Source organism: Somniosus microcephalus, chromosome 7 (assembly GCF_052327205.1).
Source record: "Somniosus microcephalus isolate GS21.2 chromosome 7, FLI_Smic_1.0, whole genome shotgun sequence".
NCBI classification, from domain to species: Eukaryota; Metazoa; Chordata; class Chondrichthyes; order Squaliformes; family Somniosidae; genus Somniosus; species Somniosus microcephalus.
The window spans coordinates 99,585,574-99,607,595 of record NC_140993.1 but is presented as its reverse complement, the minus strand read 5'-3'; the positions used below and the strand labels follow the sequence as shown (position 1 = coordinate 99,607,595).

Below are 22,022 nucleotides of genomic sequence, written 5' to 3'. Positions count from 1 at the left end.
CTCTATCTACTCTGTCTAACCCCTCACGACTTTGAATACCTCTATCAAATCTCCTCTCAACCTTCTCTGCTCTAAGGAGAGCAACCCCAGCTTCTCTAGTCTATCTACGTAACTGAAGTCCCTCATTCCTGGAATCATTCTCGTAAATCTTTTCTGCACCCTCTCTAAGATCTTCACATCCTTCCTAAAGTGTGGTGCCCAGAATTGGACACAATACTCCAGCTGAGGCTGAACCAGTGTTTTATAAAAGTTCATCATAACTTCCTTGCTTTATCAAACGCCTTTTGGAAGTCCATATACACCATGTCAACCACATTGCCCTCATCAACCCTCTCTGTTACCTCATCAAAAAACTCAATCAAGTTAGTTAAACACAATTTGCTTTTAACAAATCCATGTTGGTTTTAGGGTCTTTTTTTCTGCAGTGGGTGTAGGACACCAATGACAGTGCAGTTAATGCATGATGCCATTCACACAGCAGGATTAATGACTCCAATTTAATTACCACAAATTTGTTCAGAAATAAAATAATATGGTCAATTTTCATGGGCAGGTGTTGTCTGGGAGCAATAGGGGCACACCACGCTGTGGCTGAGCCAGAGCTTGATTTTCCAGTAGGTCCTCATTAGCTAGGAGAGGGCAGACATTGGGGCACTGGTGGAGACACTAACTCTATGGGGTGCACTAAGGAAAGTGAGAGGAAGTCCTGGCACTACCTGGACCATAAAGGCAGCAGCAACATTAAAGGAGCAGGTCAAATGGAAGCCCCATGAAAGACTCAGAGTCAGAGGATCTTCAACTTTTAAAAGTAATGGTGCAGGCTTTTTAAAGTGGAAACTTCTGATGAACGATGGTAAGTTTTGAATGTAATTTTTGACCGCAAGAAGCTGCAATTTGCATGTCGATGGTCTTCACATTTATTTAAAGGTTCCGTCCCCTGTGAATAACTTTGTGCTGTGCCATAGCTAGGAAGGCAGCTGTACCCAAGCAGGAATCTGGGCCCTGCTTCAGTCTGCATTGAAGGACCTGGTAAGAGGGTGGCACAATTGTGTCAGGCAGTAAGTGGAGGAACAGGGAAAACAAGTGTGGGTATGAAGAATTGTGGTGTGAAAATAGAAGGATGTTCCTGGATAGACTGTGAAGCTTCTCTTTTTTTCCCCCCAGGTGGCATGGAGCAGGTGCACGATCAGAGAGAAAGAGGGTCCCTATTCTGGGGTGGGGAAACAGTTCGTGGCTCAGGAGAAGCCCGGTGTTTTCTTCAGCAGCTATCAAGGGGCCTTGTGATTACAGAGGATATACGGCACAGAAACAGGCCATGCGGCCCAACCAGTCTATGCTGGCGTTTATGCTCCACTCGAGCGCCCTTCCGTCTTTCCTCATCTAAATCTATCAGCATAACCCTCTATTCCTTTCTCCCTCATATGCTTGTCTAGCCTCCTCTTAAATGCATCTAAACTATTTGCCTCAACTAGTCCCTGTGGTAGCGAGTTTCACATTCTCACCACTCTCTGGGTAAAAAAGTTTCTTCTGAATTCCCTGCTGGATTTCTTGGTGGCTTCTAGTTATGCTCTTCCCCACAAGTAGAAACATTCTCTCTATAGCTACTCTATCAAAACCTTTCATAATTTTAAAGACCTCTATTAGGTCACCCCTCAGTCTTCTTTTTTCAAGAGAAAAGAGACCCAGCCTGTTCATCCTTTCCTGATAGGTATACCCTTGCATTTCTGGTATCATCCTTGTAAATCTTCTCTGCATCATCTCCAGTGCCTCTATGTCCTTTCTATAATATGACGACCAGAATTGTACACAGTACTCCAAGTATGGTCTAACCAAGATTCGATACAAGTTTAGCATAGCTTCACTACTTTTCAATTATATCCCTCTAGAAATAAACCCTAGTGCTTTGTTTTTTTTTTTATGGCCTTGTTAACCTGCATTGCTACTTTTAGCGATTTGTGTATTTGTACTCTGAGATCCCTGTACTCCTCTACCCCACCCAGATTCACACCCTCCAAGTAATGTGACCTCCCTATTCTTCCTACCAAAATGTATACCTCACATTTATCTGTGTTGAAATTCATTTGCCAATTATATGCCCATTCTGCAAGTTTATTAATGTCCTCCTGTAATTTGTTGCATTCATCCTCAGCATTGACTATCTCCCCCCCCAAATTTGGTGTCATTCGCAAATTTAGAAATTGTGTTTTTGATTCCAAAGTCTAAATCGTTAATATAAATTGTGAACAACAGCGGTCACCACTACCCGCCTTCTGCCACGCTGAATAGCTACCCTTTAACCTTGCTCTCTGCTTTCTGTCTTGAAGCCAGTTAGCTATCCAATCTGCTACTTGTCCCCTGACTCCGCACTCTCTGACCTTATTCATTAGTCTATTATGTGGTACTTTATCGAAGGCCTTTTGAAAATCTAGATAAATTACATCTACTGCATTACTCATGTCTACTCTGTTACCTCTTCAAAAAATTCAATGAGGTTGGTCAAGCAAGACTCTCCCTTTTGAAATCTAGGTTGACTGTTCATTTTTATATTTTTTGGCTTCTAGATGTTCTTCTATTTTCTCCTTTAGTAGGGATTCCATTATTTTTCCTACCACCAATATTAAGCTGACTGGTCTATAATTCCCTGGACATGTTCTATCTCCCTTCTTAAATATAGGTATTACATTAGCTATCCGCCAGTCCTCTGGTACTACACCTTTTCTAACGAATTATTAAATATGTGTAGTAATGCCTCTGCTATCTCTTCCCTAGATTCTTTTCAAATGTAATCTTTCCGGACCAGGGTTTTTTTTCCCCTCTTTGAGTTTGATTAGTTTATTTATTATATCTCTTTTTATTTGAAATGCATTGTTTCTCCTTTTTTTTTTGTATAAACCAAAAAAAAGACATTAAACAAATAAACTATAACTAAAGGTCTGACAACCCTTTAAATAGACCTGATAAATCAAATTAAAATTTGGCCCCTTAAATCAATTATGCACTCCAGTCCCCGCGGCGCCCACCGGTCACGAAAGAGCTCGAGCTCGCCGGCGGACACCACGTGCTCCATCTCCAGGGCCACCCGGCCGCGAACATGGCCGCGGAAGAGAGGGAGGCAATCCGGCCGGACGACCCCCTCGACCGCCCGCTGCCTGGACCAATTAATGGCTTTCTTGGCCAGGCCCAGGAGCAGGCCCACGAGGAGGTCCTCCGACAAATGCATTGTTTCTCATCCATTACCTGCAAATAAGCCATCTCACAAAAGAAGGGTTCCACAGAGGAGAACATAGCCCTCTTCTTTGTTTAAACCAATAAAAATACATTAAACAAATACACTGACAACCAGTCCAATAAACCCCGAAACAAAACTTAACCCCTTAAATTAAAGTTTGATTGTTTAAACCAACTACGCACTCCAGTCCCCGCGGCGCCCACCGGTCTCGAAAGAGCTCGAGCTCGCCGGCGGACACCGCGTGCTCCATCTCCAGGGCCACCCGGCCGTGAACATGGCCGCGGAAGAGAGGGAGGCAATCCGGCCGGACGACCCCCTCGACCGCCCGCTGCCTGGACCAATTAATGGCTTTCTTGGCCAGGCCCAGGAGCAGGCCCACGAGGAGGTCCTCCGACAAATGCATTGTTTCTCATCCATTACCTGCAAATAAGCCATCTCACAAAAGAAGGGTTCCACAGAGGAGAACATAGCCCTCATCAATAAGTGTAAAATAGTGTAAAATACTAACAGCAGTCTGCAATAAGTTCTTAAGCAGCACAGTTGGCGGTGGGAGGTCATGTGATGAAACCTCCAAGAATACATCCAACCAGAGTTGGCAATCCTACTGCTGAGGTTAATTGTAGTGCTCCTACCAATCAGCTAACTCAGCACAGCCATGTATTGGACCTGCCTAGTCTACATGGCTCAGCCACCAACTAGAAAAGCTCACGAGTTATCAATGAACTTGTTCAAACTTTTGAGGAAGGTTTTTTTCTTCAGTATATATGCACTGTTGATGCTTTTAGTAATTGTGCTCCACAGAACCGTAAAGGTGCTAATTTGTTGCATTCCTCCTCAGCATTGACTATCTACCCCCCAAAACTTTAAAATAAATGATAAAACAATAAAATGTAAAACTTTTAAATGAGTAGATTTAAAGGAAAAATGTGTGTCCTTTGAAATATTAAAAAAATTGTATTCCTAAATGTTTTTTTTCCAAAGGAGCTATAGTAATGTTACATTTTCAAAGATGGGTATGTTTTAGGATTTGTCTCTAATAATTTAAAGATTAATCTGTTTTTGTTGTACTCTACTAGCTATTTCACAATTTTCTTCCCATTTTTCCCTCTTCTCCTGAAAACATTATTGTATTGATACAGTTCCAGGGATACTGGCAGCTTTCCAGCACTTTGCCCAAATAGCCATCCTTTATTTGTATCACTGGGTTGGGATTAGGAGCAGGAACTATAGTAGATTTTTTTATTCGCATCATAGAAATTTACGACACAGAAGGAGGCCATTCGGCCCATCGTGACTGTGCCGGAAGACACTCAACACTCAAACTAATTATAAACCCTCCCAGCCAAAAGCGTCTAATTTAAACCTGAGATTTTCTGGCCTGTGGGATTAAGCGTCATGCCAATCAATGCATTTTGCCCGTCTCTTTTGAATGTTTGTAACTTTGAACCGTTTGTCAGAGAATGTTTAAATAAGTGACACTTTGTCAGTACAATTGGTGTAACAGTAATGTGTTAACAGCTCTCATTCTGCTTGAGAGCTACTGCTGAAGGTGTGACAATTGTTGAAAACAACCTAATATTCACAGAACAATAGGATCAAGCACCTCACTGCCGGCTCCTTCTCTATGGGCATTCTCAACTCTTACAATCGCTTAATAACAACAGAAAATGCTGGAAAAACTCAGCAGGTCAGGCAACATCCGTGGAGAGAAATTTGAGTTGACGTTTCGGGTTTGGGGCAAGATAACAAGGAACCATTCAGTCACAACATGAATTGGTTAATGCAAACCGGTTTTATTGTCAGTTATGGTTAAAGTTGCATCTTGCCTTTTACAAACTAACCTCTTTCTCTCCACCCCTGATTTGAACTGATTTCTTTTTAATTAGTTGGTCAGAAAAAAATGCAGGTTGGTTGGATTAAGTTTTTTTTTAATCATAACAATGCGTCCTCGAAAAGTAATAGGGAGATCTGGTTAAAACCCAAAATGTTGTCCTGTCTTGGTTAACGTTTTTAAGAAGTTGTTGAAACGATAAATGACTTCTTGAAGAATGCCCCACAGTGCTTTTTAAAAAAAAACCCAGCAGAGCCCATTGCTGAATGTGTAGACTCTAGGACATTTTATTGCCAAACAGATGGATTCACTCCCTCTCTCTCCATGTGGTGGGGTGATCCTGCCATGGTTCTATACACAGTCGTGTTATTGGTTAATTGGCACGTTTAAAAATCCTTTTACGCCGAAAATTAAGGCAACGTTTAAGCGACATCCGCGGTTTTTACTTTAATGATCGGTCAAAGGCATCCTGTGTGTGGAAGTTTAAAAAAAGTTTGGAAACTATTTGGATTAACTTGTGGATCAGCGGACCACAAAGTACAAGCAGTCCAACATGTGGAAACAAAAGAGCAGCCGAGTGCGGAAGTGAAGCAAAAATATATGCTGTAAACTTTTAAAAAAACAATTATTTGTTTTATATTAAAACAATAAGATCTGCTCTATCATTGAGCATTGGCGGTGCTGCGACGTTTAATGTTTAACCCAGCAGTTTAAAATAAAACAGTTTAAAAAAAACTGATCTCTTTTCAGTGCTCCATGGGGGAGGTCTACCAACCGTCATCAAAGCGTCTCGCCACATTGCTTTCACCGGATATTAACCAGCAGAGCACAAAGAAACAACAACCACTTCAATTATAAACAGTTTCATTTGATTTACTTGTAACGAGCTCCAGAAACGACGAAACACTTAGTGTCAAATTTATTTAGTGTATATATATAAAAAACTTTTTTTTAAAGTACTAAAAGAAGTCTGGATTGGATTCCCTTGCTGTATGCAAATAGTAAACTTTTTTTGAATGGGTTTCGGCTGATGTCAGAGAGGGGATTTTTTCTCTCTTCCCTCACCCGTGGTTTGGGGGCGGATCCAGGACTGAAGCAGCAGCTGTCAGAGAGAGCTGTCAGCTCCTGAGGAGGCAGTGAGTGAGGCGATCCGATCCCACCCGACTAGTTCCGAGCGCCAGGTAGCAGTGATGTGTTTACCTTTTGTTTGAATCCTCCAGCGAGCAACACGTTGGGGCAGAGCGAGCAGGGAGCACTCACCGTCCGCTCACAACACAGCGGCCGCGCAGTCACAAGAAGTTGGCATTTATATATATAATAAAAAAAGCTTTCCTCTTCGTTTTTAAAAATCTGAAAACAGATTCGAAAAACTCGTTTTGATTTGTTGGTCGTTTCCTCCTCTCCTCCCCACCCTTTTGTGGATCTCGCTGGAGTGCCTGGAGACACATTTCTGGAGCAGGATGAAAGCGAAGAAAGGTAGGTGAAAGCAATGTTGCTCCCTCCATGCTGCTGGCACGTTGTCAAATCGTGTTCAGTGGCCTTCTTGAACTCTGCGTCTTCTGTCTGGGTTTTTTTTTGTTTAATTTAGCATTTTATTTTGAATCCATTTTTTTTGTCAATGGATTTGGAGAGGGACTGGGGGACGATCGACGGACTGCTGAGGGGGAATAGGAAAAGTGCCTTTTGGAAAGAGGTGGGTGCTGAGAGTTTAAAGGCTTTGTTTGGGCTCTCACCTCGTGGAAAAAGTTTTTTCTGTGACAAAGCTCGCGTTTCTTTGCACAAAACGTTTAAGATCGGTTTGAAGTTTCTCACGACGGGGCTTAAATTGAAAAGTTTAATTGTGCTTTCCCGTCTCCAGCTGGTTTTCCTCGTTTAAAAAGTTTGTGAAAAGTGACTTGGATACAATGGCTCTCAGGCGCTTCGAGCTGTTGGGGGGGGGGGGGAATTTCCTATTGATTTGAAAGGCAGTGAGCTCAGACATACTCATTGATGTATTTTTTCGAATGACCCGATGACTTAAATAAAACTTAAAAACTCCCCATTATATGTGGGCGGAATGTGTGGAATGATTTACAGGGATGGTTATTTTCTGTTGGTCCGCAAAACCTCCACTTATTAAACACCCAGCCGTGCAGAACGTACTTTTGTGTTCCCCCGTCCATTTGCTCAATTAAAGTCGCCGGACATGGAATTTCAAAGGACTCGACACCGACAAGTATAGAGTTACCATTTTGTCGAGTGTGTTCCGAATCCTGTCGGATCGGGTAGATCGAGTTAGTTTTGTGGATTGGTTTCTGGAGGATGTTTTCCCTGTGTTGGGATATGCTGGAATGTAAAGTTTTTCACTCCCTTCCCCCTCCTTCCCTTGAGCTAAAGCCAAGTAGAAGAATGTTTGTGACAGGTCCCAGTGCGCACTATCTTTGCTGTCTGTTTCATTAGTCATTTAGTGTTTTTATATATTAGCGAAATTTTCATTTACAAGGTGCTGGGTAACGTGAGGCGCTTTCAGATCCTGTTGATACAGATTATAGTAAGGATCCTTTCTCCTTTTTATCTGTGTTGAAGGAATCAAACTCTAGTAACTTTTGAAGTCTTTTAACTCACTTTTAACCGTTTACCACTACCGCAGACTGAGATTCTTAACGAGGACAGCCTCCCAAGTCAGGGTGGCTGTTGCTTAAATAATTTGAATACATGTTTCCGTTTAATGGCATTCAAGAAGTTAGCAGCACGTGTTTGGCGAGGACAAAATATTTGATTTTCAAAACAGACCAGGCAGAATGAGATACTACAGAACCAATCTCGCTTTACAATTGCGTCCCCTTTTGGGATTCGGTGCTTAAACGGAGTTGAGAAGCACTTGAGTTATTTTGGGTGATTTCTGTTCTTTTGTTCTGGGTCAAGCAGATAATGGCTGCTGGAAGTGCTGGAAAAGAGCAGGTATCACTTTACAAACTGACAGTCCGATCGGGTTCATAAATTCAAACTCAGCCAACCAGAGGTTTCCCTGAATAAGGGCCGAGTTGTAGCGGATTTGTCTGAGAATGGGCTGGTTGATTGAAAAGTCTGTGAGGTTAATGAGGTAGTTTGAGGACGGCTTATGCTTGAAACATTACCGCCTTTAGGTCATGAACAATTCAAGCTTGTTAGAAGGTTTTTTTTAATGCTCTGTGAATTGTATAATTTGTTCTTGTTTACATAACTTGTATTTTCCCAACTCAAAAGCACTGAGCAACCCCACTAGACCTGTGATCAGATCACTCCCCTCGCTAAGTAGGGTCCAGAGTAGGAGGTCAAGTGGGGCTAAATCAAAATAATTTTCTAGAGAAAATTCACTGGGATAAAATCTCTTCAAATTTTTTAATTTAAATATTTAATATATTTGAAAATGAGCCGTGTAACATCCAGTATTAAAACTGCTGGAGCTGGAGACCATGTAAGTGTAGACACGAAGCTGACGGCGAGGCAATGAATGTGTTAAGGGTATACGTGCGGGGGCAGTGCTGCAAGGCTGGTCCCTATTGATCTGGTTTCTCCGTTCATACCAGCGTGTGATTTTAACACCTCTTACTCAATCGTAGCGATGGGGCCGGTGTGCGGCAGCGAGACTGACGAGGACGAGAGTCTGGAGGTACCTCTCGACCTCTCTCATTCAGGGAAGCGGCGGAGACGGGGGAACCTGCCCAAGGAGTCTGTGAGGATCCTGCGGGACTGGCTGTACGAGCATCGCTATAAGGCATATCCGTCTGAACAGGAGAAAACCCAACTGTCGAGGCAGGCACAGCTATCTGTGCTGCAGGTGAGTGAGTCAAAGCACTTCCGGACAAGCTGTAGAAAGTCGCTGGTGGTATGTACGACCACAAAAGGCTTCAACCAAGACTTGGCAATATAGATTTACCCGTAATATATATACCGTATATATATGAATAATGTTTAATGCCCATCACAGTTATTGACAATGAACAGTTGGCTACAAAATCCAATTTTTATGTTCACCCAATGCTGGAGCTGCTATTCTATGAATTGTTGATGTCAGCTGGTAGTAGTGACTGGAATTGCAGCAGTTAAAACCTAGACAGGAGGCTGAGGGGGGCCAGTCACCACTTCTCGAATTCAGTGGTACAGATCAAATCACACATTTTCTCCCTGAAACCTTGCAATCAGTCTTTGTTTTATTATTCTCTGGGACCTTAAATGTATTTGAGCGTTTTAGATGATCCTGTGTTCTGCAATGTCACTTAATTGTCTGCTGATACTGAGAGTAGTTAGCTATTGTCTCACACTTGACTGCTCAGCTAATCACACCACACACTGGTCTAGGGAAGGTTTGAAACTTTATAAATTGCCAAAATATAGATACACTTGGTCTCTCACTTAACAGACAAATAGGAGCCCCACAACTAAGTGGCGGGGGAAGGGGAATTAATTGATTGTGCCAGTTGCTTTTTTTTACAAATTGGACATCATGAAATAACAGAAAATGCTGGAAAAACTCAGCAGGCCAGGCAACATCCGTGGAGAGAGAAATAGGACATTATGATGTAGCCACTGTGGGCAAGGTCACATTTATTGCCCATCCTAGTTGCCCTGAAAAAGTGGTGGTGGTGTGCCTTCTCCTTGAACCACTGAGCCCTTATGGTTATTGTGCTATCACAATGGAGCTAGGTAAGAAATTCTAGGATTTCGACCCAGCTTGGTTAGTGACTTGAAGGGGAACTTGCAGATCATGATCCTATGGTGTTGCTGCTCTTGTGCTTCTTGGTGGTCTTGGTGGTAGAGGAGGCTGGACTGAGAGGTTCAGTTAAAGTAAGGATTGAGAGTTGCGGCAGCCATAGTGCATCAATGATGGAACAAGTGGTTGCTGAATCCAATGCCAATTAAGCAGACATTTTTTTTCCCTGGATGATGTTGAGCTTCTTGAGTGTTACAATACTCACCCAGATGCAATTGCATCATTCTATCACACTCCTGACTTGAGCCTTGTAGATGTTGGAGAGGCATTGGGTGGTCAGAAGGTGAGGCACCAAGAGTGGCCACAATGTTGATTTGACTCATTTTCAGTTAACATTTCTGGTCAATGGTGACCTCTTTCCCATGCCCCACAGATGTTAATGATGAGGGAAATCAGCAATGGTGGTGTTGCTGAAGATCATTGGTGTGGGGGGGAGTATGTTCACCTTGTTGAAGATGGTTGTTCCTTGGGATATATGTAACATAAATGTTGCCTGACCGCCAAAGTCCAGAGGTTGTCCTGGCCCTAGTGTAGGTTGGCATGGGCTGCTGCATTATCAGAGGAGTTGTGAATGGAGCTGAACACTGCAGACAGAGCCCTCAGTGAACAGGCCCACTCCTGACCCAATAAAGAGGGCAGGTCCTTGATGATGCAGCTGAAGGTGGTTGAGCCAAGGGTACTGCCGTGAGGAACTTCAGCAGCTATATCCTGGGACTGTGATGATTGGTCTCCAGCAACTATGACCATTTGCTCTGTCTCTGCTGGGAATACCACACTAAAATAATTACCAAAAATTATGCAGTGAAATTGATGAATTTTAATTGTATGTAAAGGGAGTATTTTGTCTAATGGTGTGATACAGTGTTCAAACAGCTCATCAACCAGTTGGACATCATGCAGACATTCAACTTTTATTTGTGGTTTTTCATCAATTTTGCTTGTATAATGGTAATTTGTTGTGAAGTATTCTCTTTATATACTATAATAACAAAGCTACTTTGTGATAGTAAAAGGGAAAAGTCTTGTAACAAATGAAATCAGTTTCTTTGGTTAACTCTGTAGAATTGCAGCATGTCTTCTAATAAACACTTGTTAAGAGATGTTGAAATTAAAAATGATCTAGTAAAGGCCATTTTTTTTTGTTCGTTCATGGGCTGTGGGTGTTTCTGGCAAGGCCAGCATTTATTGCCCATTGCTAATTGCCCTGGAGAAGGTGGTGGTGAGTTGCCTTCTTGAACTGCTGCAGTCCGTGTGGTGAAGCTACTCCCACAGTGCTGTAGGGAGGGAGTTCCAGGATTTTCACCCAGCGACGATGAAGGAACGGCAATATATTTCCAAGTCAGGCTGGCGTGAGACTTGGAGGTGATGGTGTTCCCATGCGCCTGCTGCCCTTGTCCTTCTAGGTGGTAGAGGTTGCGGGTTTGGGAGGTGCTGTCGAAGAAGCCTTGGCGAGTTGCTGCAGTGCATTGTTAATCGATCGTGTTGGGTGTAAAGTCTATTTGTAAAAAGTGCAATATTTGAGTTTATTTACTCATCTTAAACCAGTGTGCAGAGAAGGAAAGTAAGTAAATTGTTTTTAACAAACTTGGCAGTTGTAAAGCAGTAGGCACATGGTATGCAGGAAGTTGGTTCTGTATATAAACACAATATGTATGCTGACTACCATGAAATTGCTTTCCAGTTGTCAATGCACCAAAAAAAGATCTTCGGGATTCATTTATCATTTATATAGTGCCTCATCACATCCCAAATGCTTCCTATATAATGAATTACCTTTAAATATAGTTATTGTGATGTAGGAAATTAAAGGAGCTAATCAGCATACAGCAAGGTTCAACAACTGGTAAATGAGATAATTGACCATTTTCACTGGTGTGGTTTGAAGGTGGTGTTGTGCTTGCTGACTTATATTGGCTCCTGATTAGCCAATCACAGAAACCCCACAGTGCAGATAGAGGCCATTTCGGCCCATCGAGCCTGCACCGACACATATCCCACCCGATCCCCGTAACCCCTACACCAACACATATCCCACCCTATCCCCATAACCCCACGTATTTAACCCCCCTAACACTAAGGGTCAATTTATCATAGCCAATCAACCTAACCCGCACATCTTTGGACTGTGGGAAGAAACTGGAGCACCTGGAGAAAACCCACGCAAACACGGGGAGAATGTGCAAACTCCACATAGACAGTCGCCCGAGGCCGGATTCGAACCCGGGTCCCTGGTGCTGTGAGGCAACAGTGCTAACCACTATGCCACCGTGCTGCCCTTGTTTTCAAATCCTTCCATGGCCTCACCGCTCCTTATCTTTGTAATCTCCTTCAGCTCCACAACCCTCTGCGCTCCTCTAATTCTGCCCTCTTGAGCATCCCCGATTTCAATCGCTCCACCATTGGTGGCCGTGCCTTCAGTTGCCTAGGCCATAAGCTCTGGAATTCCCACCTTTAAACCCCTCCACCTCTCTACATCACTTTCCTCCTTTAAGATGCTCCTTAAAACCTACCTCTTTGACCAAGCTTTTGGTCATCTGCCCTAATATCTCCTTATGTGGCTTGGTGTCAAATTTTGTTTGATGATGCTCCTGTGAAGCGCCTTGGGATGTTTTACTACGCTAAAGGCGCTATATAAATACATGTTGGTGGCGGCCAGGACGCAGAACTCTGCTCATCTTTGAATAGTGCCAAGGAATCTTTTAAATCCACCTAAATGGACAGATGAAGACCATGTTTCGCATATCTGTCAGTGCAGCACTTCAGTGCTACACCAAAATGTTGACCTGGACTATGTGCTGTCAGTACTGTAGGTTCTTTCATGTATCACATGGTAAGTCTTAACATCATGGGGTGCAGTTTCTGCTTTGGGCACAATCTGCAATCCGAGCGTAAATTGCGTTAGTTTTCTGAATTGAAATTTTTGCACAAGTTTCCGCTCAATCGTTTGCACATCACCAAATGTAAAATCTTTCATGAGCCAGCACAAGCAGGGCAGCATTTTAGAACTTATTTGCTTTTGATTCTTGCATTAAAAAAATATTCCTTGATGTATTTAAGAGTGGTAACCTGGTGCAGCTGAAAATGGGTTTATCACAAAAAATAAGAATTTTAATCAGTGTCTCACCTGCGAGTAACCTGATTTTAAATAACTGAAAAAGACTTTTTTTTAAAAAGTTACAGCTGTTAAAGGGTGCCTATTAGTGTCCTCTGCACAGACAATGATTGAAAGCTTGGAGAATCCTGGTCTGTAGTGATCAGTTCTGCACTGGATAATACTTTGACCCACTGAGTGAACAGGGAGAAGCTTCTCCCAAGTGTCCATGCTTATAGAATATCCATTTATATATTTTGAGGTGTATATACATGTGAACGTGGAAAAAAACACTCCTGATACATGAAATAACTTATTTTTCATCTGAGTTACTTAAAAGTAAAGTTGGTTGAATATTTTGCTGGAAATGCTAGCTTCAGTCACACACAACCAGAGGAAGCATTAGAACGTCATGGCTCCACGTTGTGTTATAATCATGTCCCTCAAGCCCTGGACAGAAAGGCATTTGAACTGCTTGGCGGTCAAACAAGATGCTGCAGCAGTATGGCTGGATTGAGAATTTTGCAGACGCCCTATAGCATTGTGAGGGTTCAATCAGGTTTACTTGTGAAGCATGAAATGCAGTGTTGATATTCAACTGACTGAATTGTATAGGGCAGTCTGCATTATCTATAGGCATGTTTACATCGATACTGTGCTCTCGGCGTGGCAGCAGTGCTACTGTACTGCAGTTACTGACTGTGGACCATACTATAAATAAATAAATACATTCATGCCTCCTACTTTTCCAGAGTCCTAAGAATAGGGTGTGGAAAACAAAAGCCTCTTTCTTTTGGCCTTCTAATGGGGCCAAGCATACTAATTCAGTAAAGAGGGGAAGTTGACCCTTGAAGGTCACATGTCTCTGCTGGAGCACTGCTGTTACTGAGCACCCCAAGTACCAGTGTAAAAGTGCCTAATGAGAGGAGCCCAAGGAAAAGGAGTGTGATTTTTTTTTTTTTTTAATAGCTGAAACCATCAAAGACTGCAAAAATAAATGTTTTCTGTTATACTGAAACCGGGTGTTGTTAAGTGCTGAATATGGATTATTGAAACTTCCAGTGAACTGAGTGTTTTTAATAGCTGTTTGAATTGATGTCTGCATGAAACCATTCCCTAAGGTGAGTCTGGTTGACAGTACAGTGATGTAGGGTCTGTAATTCAGATGGATTATGTTGCATGTGGAGGTCAGATTCTGGGCAATTTGGACCTCCCGATGTACAGTAGAGTATTATAGTACACTTTAGATCAAGACCAGCTTCACATGTTTTATATCAAACTGTTTGAGTAATGAGTACAGAGTGTTCTCATAAAGCATCCTGCGTGTATCTAAACTCTTCAGAATGCACCTGAATGGTACAGATGAGAGCAAGCAATTGTTTTCGGCAGGGGAGAATGAAATCACCTTTCATTACAGTGAAAATGCTAAATGTAGATCTTTATCTTTAAAAAACATCAAAAGACAAAGCTTACACAAGCAGAGTGATGCAATGTGTAGCTGGGGATTTTTAAAAATTCTAAAATTTTAAAACTGGTTGCTAAAATGTGTGGTTGGGTTACTGAATCTAGCAACACAAGAGGCTATTTGGCCCATCTTGCCTGTGCCAGCTCTTTGAAAGAGTTATCCAATTGTCCCGCTCTTTCTTCACACCTGCATTTTCTTTCCCATTTCAAGTAAATATCCAATTCCCCATTGAAAATTACTATTGAAACTTTAAAAAAAAATTTTTTTTGAAGGAATTTAGTACTGGGGAATGGAACTCTTCCTATTTCAGATGCCTTGTCAGCATCAAGCACTCCTGGGTCAAGTATAGCACATCCAGTTACAGACTAAAGCTCCATCTACCCTGTATCAACAATGTGTCTTAGTAGTCCCTGCTACATAAATGTGGCATTTTTCTATTTCCCACACCTCCCATCCAAATTCAGTTCATATAGTTGTAACTATTAGAGATGAGGAGTCCGTCATTCCGCTGGTCAGGTCGCAGAGGTGAAAGGCAATTGCTCCACCCAGTTCATATTTGCACTTGTTTAAAATTGCAACTGTGTCCTCGAGTTTCTGGCTGTGAACTCCCCCTGATGTCAAGGGTTTTGTACAAACAAGTAATGTGAAATCACAACTTCTGGTCTGTATCATTAGGCTGAGAGTTTAGTTTGGCCCATGGTATCCAGTGGCAGTTGTTTGGCACTAGCAGGGGGTAGAAACAGCACCTGGAGTAGGGATCTTGTAGAACTATTGCCATAGGTGGGGTGGGACTGGTTTCAACAGCAGTGCTACATTATAAATGTAGCATCAGCTGGGTGGCTGAATTTGATTTCAATTGTATTTTAGCTGTATGTTTTCTTAATGGGTTAAATATTAATTGCGCACTCCTGGGGTGGGTGGGGGAAGCCATGCTCTAAATGAATGAGGATCGGAAATAGTTACAACACATGACCCAATTCTCTGACTCCTCCTCCTTGCGAGTGGGGAATTGTAGAATTAACTTCAGTGTGTTTATTCTGTTTACAAGGAAGTGGCTGGACTTGCTATATTTAGAATGATCTGCTTTCTGATATTCATCCATGTAGCATTTATGTTGATTTGTTTGTAATGTTTTCATGATATTGGATAGATTAGAGTTAAATTATCTAATAAAAAAATGTGCACATTCTGATTGTCCTCTCTGCTGCTGAATTCCAGGTCTGTAACTGGTTCATTAACGCACGCCGTAGACTGCTGCCAGACATGCTGAGAAAGGATGGCAAGGACCCCAATAATTTCACCATCTCTCGCCGAGGGAGTAAGAGTGCCGAGCACGCCTCCGTACAGACCTCAATGACTTCTAACAGCTATATTCCAGACCTTGATGAAAGATCATTCGGATCCACGAGCTCCTACCCAGATAATGGGGAGACCTCTCCATGTAGCACCTCTTCTGCAGGAGCATTCCTGCCAAGGCCTTCGGTCATATGCCACACTACTGTTTCCACACCGAATGACGTGCCTTTACACTACTGCCCACCTGCCAGCATAGAGGGAATGTCTAAAATGGAACCTTTGTCAAGTGCAGGCTTGGTGGATACCAATCCCGGATGCTCCAAAGATGCTGTTCAGGTGGGGTCAAACCCACCCCCCCAGAGTGGACTGTTTAACACTCCTCCACCCACTCCTCCAGACCTCAATCAAGATTTCAGTGGATTTCAGCTGCTGGTGGATGTTGCGCTCAAACGAGCTGCGGAAATGGAGTCCCAGTCCAAGGCTATGGCTTAAATCCGACCCACTGTCTGCCAAACTGACTTGAGGGGAGAAAAACACTAAAGCAAGAACTTGTTTCATGTGGAAAACAGATGCTTTATGCAGCATGATGCCTTCTTATTTGCACAAGGGAATCCCAAAACGTGGCTTCCTATCACGGAATTGTCTTAACAAACTGCTCACATGGAGACCGATGAACTCATGACTACTATAGATAGAGGTTCTTTATGTTTTGTAGTTGCTGATAATGTGATAATTTTCCCATGATTATGTGATTCTTTACTTTCAATCTGTGCAATATTTAGATAAACAGAGCCTTCTTATCACTCTTATCATTCCTGCATGGAAAAATGATGTGGCCCATGCATTGTTTAGAATAACAGTTTTTATATATAATTATGTATTGTCACTGGGGCTTGTTTCTAAACTAGGTTTTGATTATTCTTTCAGTCTTCATTTCAGTGTAAGGCAGTGGACCATGGACCTGGAGAACAGAACTTTAATGTACTTCGCCTGCAGTGACTATTGTGCAGACTTTTCCTTGGCTTTAAAGTTCCCGTTGTTGCAGCAGGATCTGGGTGCAGGCACTACCACCCCTGCAATATTGCTTGTGGCTGCCATCACTAGTATGCTGCTATTGTTTTGGTAGCCATGGTTACCCAACTTTAAGGTTAGCTGCTGCATCTGTACAAATAGTGATGACCAATGCAGAGAGTGAGACTTAAACCAACCACTGCAAGTTTAAAATGTTTCAGTTACTTAGTTGATAACCTAATCACCAATGTTTCAGATTTGGTGGCTGGGCTGGCCAAAGTCTAAATACAGCACAAAAGGGCTTGAATGTACATCTCCTGTATTGATACTTATGGTTTTGGTTTCTCTTGTGCATATTTCACATGGAGGCACTGGATCAGAAGTCTGGGTCCATCCAGGTCATCCTCTCCCATTCGTGGTGGAGACGTTGTACCTTCCTGGAACATTTCCTTTTGTAACTGGTGTTGAGGTCTGGATGGGTTACGAGTGGAGCTCATATATTGTCGGTTTGTCACCTTCCACTCTCTCCAGGTATTGTTGAACATCATCCATGATGGCTGTGCCATTGTGCTCTCTGAATTTTCTAAGTTGTAATTCGAAATGAAGTTGAGACCGACTTAAGTGAAGGATGTTGTTCTGTTTCTATAACTGCTGTTACATAAATAGTTAGGCCCTGAAATTCCATGAAGCTTTTCCTGATTTCCCGCTGTACCTCTTGTTGTTTACACCATTTATCGGGGGAGGGGGATTCTGGCAGACATGAGTGTGGGAGAACCCCTGCAGATTTCCAGGACAAAAATTTAAATATATGACTGAATTTTCTAGTAGGCATAGAGACTAGCGGATATATTATGTAGCCATGCCAGTGCCGGTTTTGGTTTCTGTCACCCTGACAATGCACCTTATCCCAAAGACCAGGCCCTGTTGCATTCTCCAGTTTCTCAGTAGTGCTGGGGGAGAGGATCCCTAACACTAAGTCCTGCTGGCAATGTTCACTAATTTCTAAAAAATACTAAACTTGGCTGCTGACCCTTCAAACATTGGAGAGAAGAAAGTTTCTTCTCTGGGATGACTCCCAGGAGTAGTAGTAACAATGTACTCTACAGCCCATTTACTTTTCTTGGGATGGGTGGAGGGTGTAGTCTGTGAGTGTTTTGGGGGATCTTTTAGCTGGAGAAAATTTAAGATTATTTAAATTGCATCTGGCTGTAGTAATTTCTTCCCTTTTTTACCCAGTTTGCAATACATGCCTGGTGCTCCTGACATCAGCAGATGAGTGCCTGAATCATGATGCAAATATGCCATGCCACCCATGTACAATCTCTTGCATGCAACAGCTGACCGAATGGCTAAACCAGTTTCACCTTTCCCAAGCAATTTTATACACTGGGGAAACGGTTAGATGACTCTTGCATAGTTGGATGATTTTCATTCTGGTTATGCAACATATGAAGTGATTTCTACTGCAATGGCTGTTGTGCCACGTTCAGCACTGCCGCAAAGCAAGTTATGGGAACGAGACTATGGGCCCTGAAATTCCTTGGGGATTCTTGCTGTAACATCTGTGGCAGCCCAGCAGAATCCCCCAAAGAAACAGCAACAATTGCCTTTTTCATCCATTTACGTCATTTTGTCTGGGGGCTCCCACTAAAGTTACAGCAGGAGTCAGGGAACTGCCCCCCCCCCCCCCCCCCCCCCAGAGCCTGCGAGTACAGACGCTGGAATTATATCCTACTTCCTGAAGATGGATCACGCTGTTTGTAAGTTTTCTCCGGGTCCTAATGCCCACTAATGTAAAGAGCTGGATCTTGGCCTGTGATAAATTCAAAAATCCAGCAAAAAATAATAGATTCTGAATCTGACTTTAAAAAGTGAGTCTGGTCTCTATCTGTACCTCTTAAAGAATTATGATCAACTTTTTTTTTGGATGGGGTCTAGTTCTGTGACTTTGTATAATTTATTATACTATGGATGCCGATGACCTGACCGGCACTGACTTGCTGTTGCTGACTGACACTTTGAATGGCAGTTGAATTAACTCTTAAAATTACACAATCACTGAAGCAAATTATTGACTGTCATCGCTGATATAATTCAGTTCACATAATTCCTTTTCTAGTTAGTCAACAGTATTGTGTGGAAACATTATTTTTCCTGACTAAAATTAATCCTAATTCTTTAACATTTTTAAAAAAAGTTAGTGGCATTTCCCACTTTTAAACTAGATGCCTTTTAACCGTTCAATCTAGAAGGTATTTGTACAGTTTACATCACTGTGGTCAACTTAAATTGTAAAGCTGAGTGAAGACAGACTGTACTGTATGAACCTGGTCCATTTTTGCATTGATGTTTGCCTTATTGACTAGTCGGGGTGCAAAGGCCTGTAAAGACTGACTGAAGCTGCAGTATTCCTCTTTGCCTTGCCACTGGATTCTGCAGGCAGGGTTCTTCTCACTTCCTAATTATAGGGTGGGGGCATCAGAATGCAGTTTCACAAATGTACCCAATTTTGATTTAAAATAAATTACTTTATTCATTCCTAATTCCGGTTCTGTTTCTTTATATCTGAGAGGCATGTTTTTGGGAGCAGGCAGGATAGGGCTTTGCACAGCAACCACGTGGACAGTGCCTTTTTTTGGTGAGGTGGGAGTAGTGAATAGAACTTCACACAACGGTGGTTATGGATCCTTCTCTTTTCCCCCTCTCCCCACGCCCCCCCCCAACCAATTCATAGCTTCAATAACTATGTTTCGGTGGCCCAAACTGTCAAGTGGACTGCCCTGATCAGAGTTTGATTTTTCTCATTCCATGATATGCGAGGGGTGATCCGACAGTTCTAGTGAGGGAATTGCATTTGTAAGGAGTGCAGTTTGGAGAATTGTAGCCCTATCTATCTCCAAGCTTCCCTGCTGTAGAAACACACCAATAATCCCACTTGTTTGTAATCCAAGATCTAATTCATATAAGATTTATTCTAATAATACAGTCTAACAAAATTGTTAGGAAGTAGAGAAAGAAAGTATTGCTTCAAATTAAACTGGGAAAATAGGAATTTAAACTGGTGAGTAAATATTGGATACTCAAGAATCAATGTTCAGAATAATGTACAAGATGGCCTAGTTGAGGAAAATAAATTTAGGGATGTTGAAAATGCAGCTGGATATGATGGAGAGATGGGTTATTACAGAGATGAGCTTTGATGGGATGAATGTACTTTATCATCCTTGACTTTTCTTAAGCGGTGCTGCTATTTTCATCATAACACAATGCAGCAATGTATTTTGACCAGGATTTTGGAAAGTATGCCAGCTTTGCTAATGGCTCAGTGGGCAAAGGCATCAATGTGGAATTTAGTCATACTGACTGGAAAATGTGAGTTCCATCTGTGAACTGTGCTGTGTTAGCGGATCTCAACCACGACAGCAGTGCCCCTATGCTAGGCAGAAGAGTAAAATTATCCATATTTCCTGCTCCTGGTCGCTATTCAGTGACCCTTGCTGGCAATTGCATCAATGGCTTTTATAGTACCCTTTTAATGTGGCAAAATGCCCCAGCACACTTCACAGCTATTGGGAAAATGGATGCCAAGCCAGCAAAAGAGAAATTAGGATGTGCGACCAGAAGCTTGGGCAAAGGGGTGGATTTTAACAAGGGCCTTAGGTGGTGGAGGGGTTTTCAAGAGGAATTCATGAGCCAGGGACCCATGTGGCTGAAGGCATAGTTACCAATGGTGGGATGAAGGGAGGGGGAAATGCATAAAAGGTTGGAGGAACAGAGAACTTCAGTGAGGGTTGTAAGGCTGGGCAAGATTGTGGCTTACAAGGCCACATGGGGTTTGGAGGTGAAGACAGGAATTTTAAATTTGCAAAATGAAGAGACTAGGAATTAATGTACATCAGTGAGGATGGGAGTGCTGGCTGAGCAGGACTTAGATGATAGAATACAGATAGCAGAGTTTTGGATGAACTGTAGTTTATGGATGGGAAGCCAACCAGGAAAACATTGAATTAGTCATCTGGAGCTGACTGGCATGATTGAGGGTTTCAGGGGCTGGGAAAAGGGCAGAGGTGAGCAGTATTACTGAGGTGGTAGAAGGCAGTCTTTGGGTAAGAATTCAGTTTGGGGTCAAACAAGGTGCTTAGGTTGTGAACAGTCTGGTTCCACCTGAGATAATGGCCTGGGAAAGGATGGAGTCAGTAGTGAGGGAGCAGAGTTTGTGGCAGGGGCTGAAGATGATGGCTTTGGTCTTCCCAATGTTTAGCTGAAGAAAGTTGGGACAAATCAAGACTGGATGTCAGATAAGTGACAGCACAAATATAGTGGAAGGGTTGAAGGAGCTGTTGGAGAGGTAGTTAGGTATCATCAGTATACACATGAAGCTGACCCATGTTTGTGGATAAGATAGTCAAAGGGCAGTTAATAGGTGATGAAGAGGATAGGGCTGAGGATGTATCCTTGGGGGACTTCAGATGTGAGGGTGGGAAGTCGTGAATGGTAGTTGACCATTAAACAACTGACTGGAGGAGGAGGCTCCGTGAACCTCCTCATCCTCAATGATGGTGGAGCCCAGCACGTGAGTGCAAAGAACAAGGCTGAAGCATTTGCAACCATCTGCAGCCAGAAGGGCCGAGTGGATGATCCATCTCGGCTTCCTCCTGAGGTCCCCACCACCACAGAAGCCAGACTTCAGCCAATTAGATTCACTCAAGAAACAGCTGAGTGCACTGGATATAGCAAGGCTATAGGCCCCGACAGTATCCTGGCTGTCGTGCTGAAGACTTGTGCTCCAAAACTAGCCGCGCCTCTAGCCAAGCTGTTCCAGTACAGCTACAACACTGGCATCTACCCGATAATGTGGAAAACTGCCCAGGTATGTCCTGTCCACACAAAGCAGGACCAATCCAATCTGGCCAATTACTGCCTCATCAGTTTACACTCAATCATCAGCAAAGTGATGGAGGGTGTTGTGGACAGTGCTATCAAGCCACACTTACTCAACCAATAACCTGCTCAGTTTGGGTTCCGCCAGGACCACTCGACTCCAGACCTCATTATAGCCTTGGTCAAAATACGTACAAAAGCACTGAATTCCAGAGGTGAGGCGAGAGTGACTGCCCTTGACATTAAGGCAGCATTTGACCGAGACTGGCATCAAGGACCCCTAGTAAAATTAAAGTCAATGGGAATCGGGGAAAACTCTCCACGGGCTGGAGTCATAACTAGCACAAAGGAAGATGGTTGTTGGAGGCCAAACATCTCCACCCCAGGACTTCACTGCAGCAGTTCCTCAGGGCAGTGTCCTAGACCCAACCATCTTCAGCTGCTTCATCAATCACCTTTCCTCCATCATAAAGTCAGAAGTGGGGA

At 42.8% G+C, this 22,022-nt stretch overlaps 1 protein-coding gene across 4 annotated transcripts; it reads left to right on the top strand.

Annotated features, from left to right (window-relative positions):
- Window positions 1–5,422: 5,422 nt before the first annotated feature.
- tgif1 (TGFB-induced factor homeobox 1) lies at window positions 5,423–19,198 on the top strand. Of its 4 annotated transcripts, none has more exons than XM_085992780.1 (3): window positions 5,423–6,536; window positions 8,642–8,859; window positions 15,567–19,198. In XM_085992780.1, exons 1-3 carry the CDS (start codon window positions 6,521–6,523, stop codon window positions 16,134–16,136), a joined length of 804 nt encoding a protein of 267 aa, XP_085848906.1. In that variant the 5' UTR covers window positions 5,423–6,520; the 3' UTR covers window positions 16,137–19,198. The 4 variants fall into 4 exon arrangements, with proteins under 4 accessions (XP_085848906.1, XP_085848909.1, XP_085848907.1 ...); XM_085992783.1 differs by having other exon boundaries at window positions 5,441–6,241; XM_085992781.1 differs by lacking the exon at window positions 5,423–6,536 and adding an exon at window positions 8,011–8,142.
- Window positions 19,199–22,022: the final 2,824 nt, after the last annotated feature.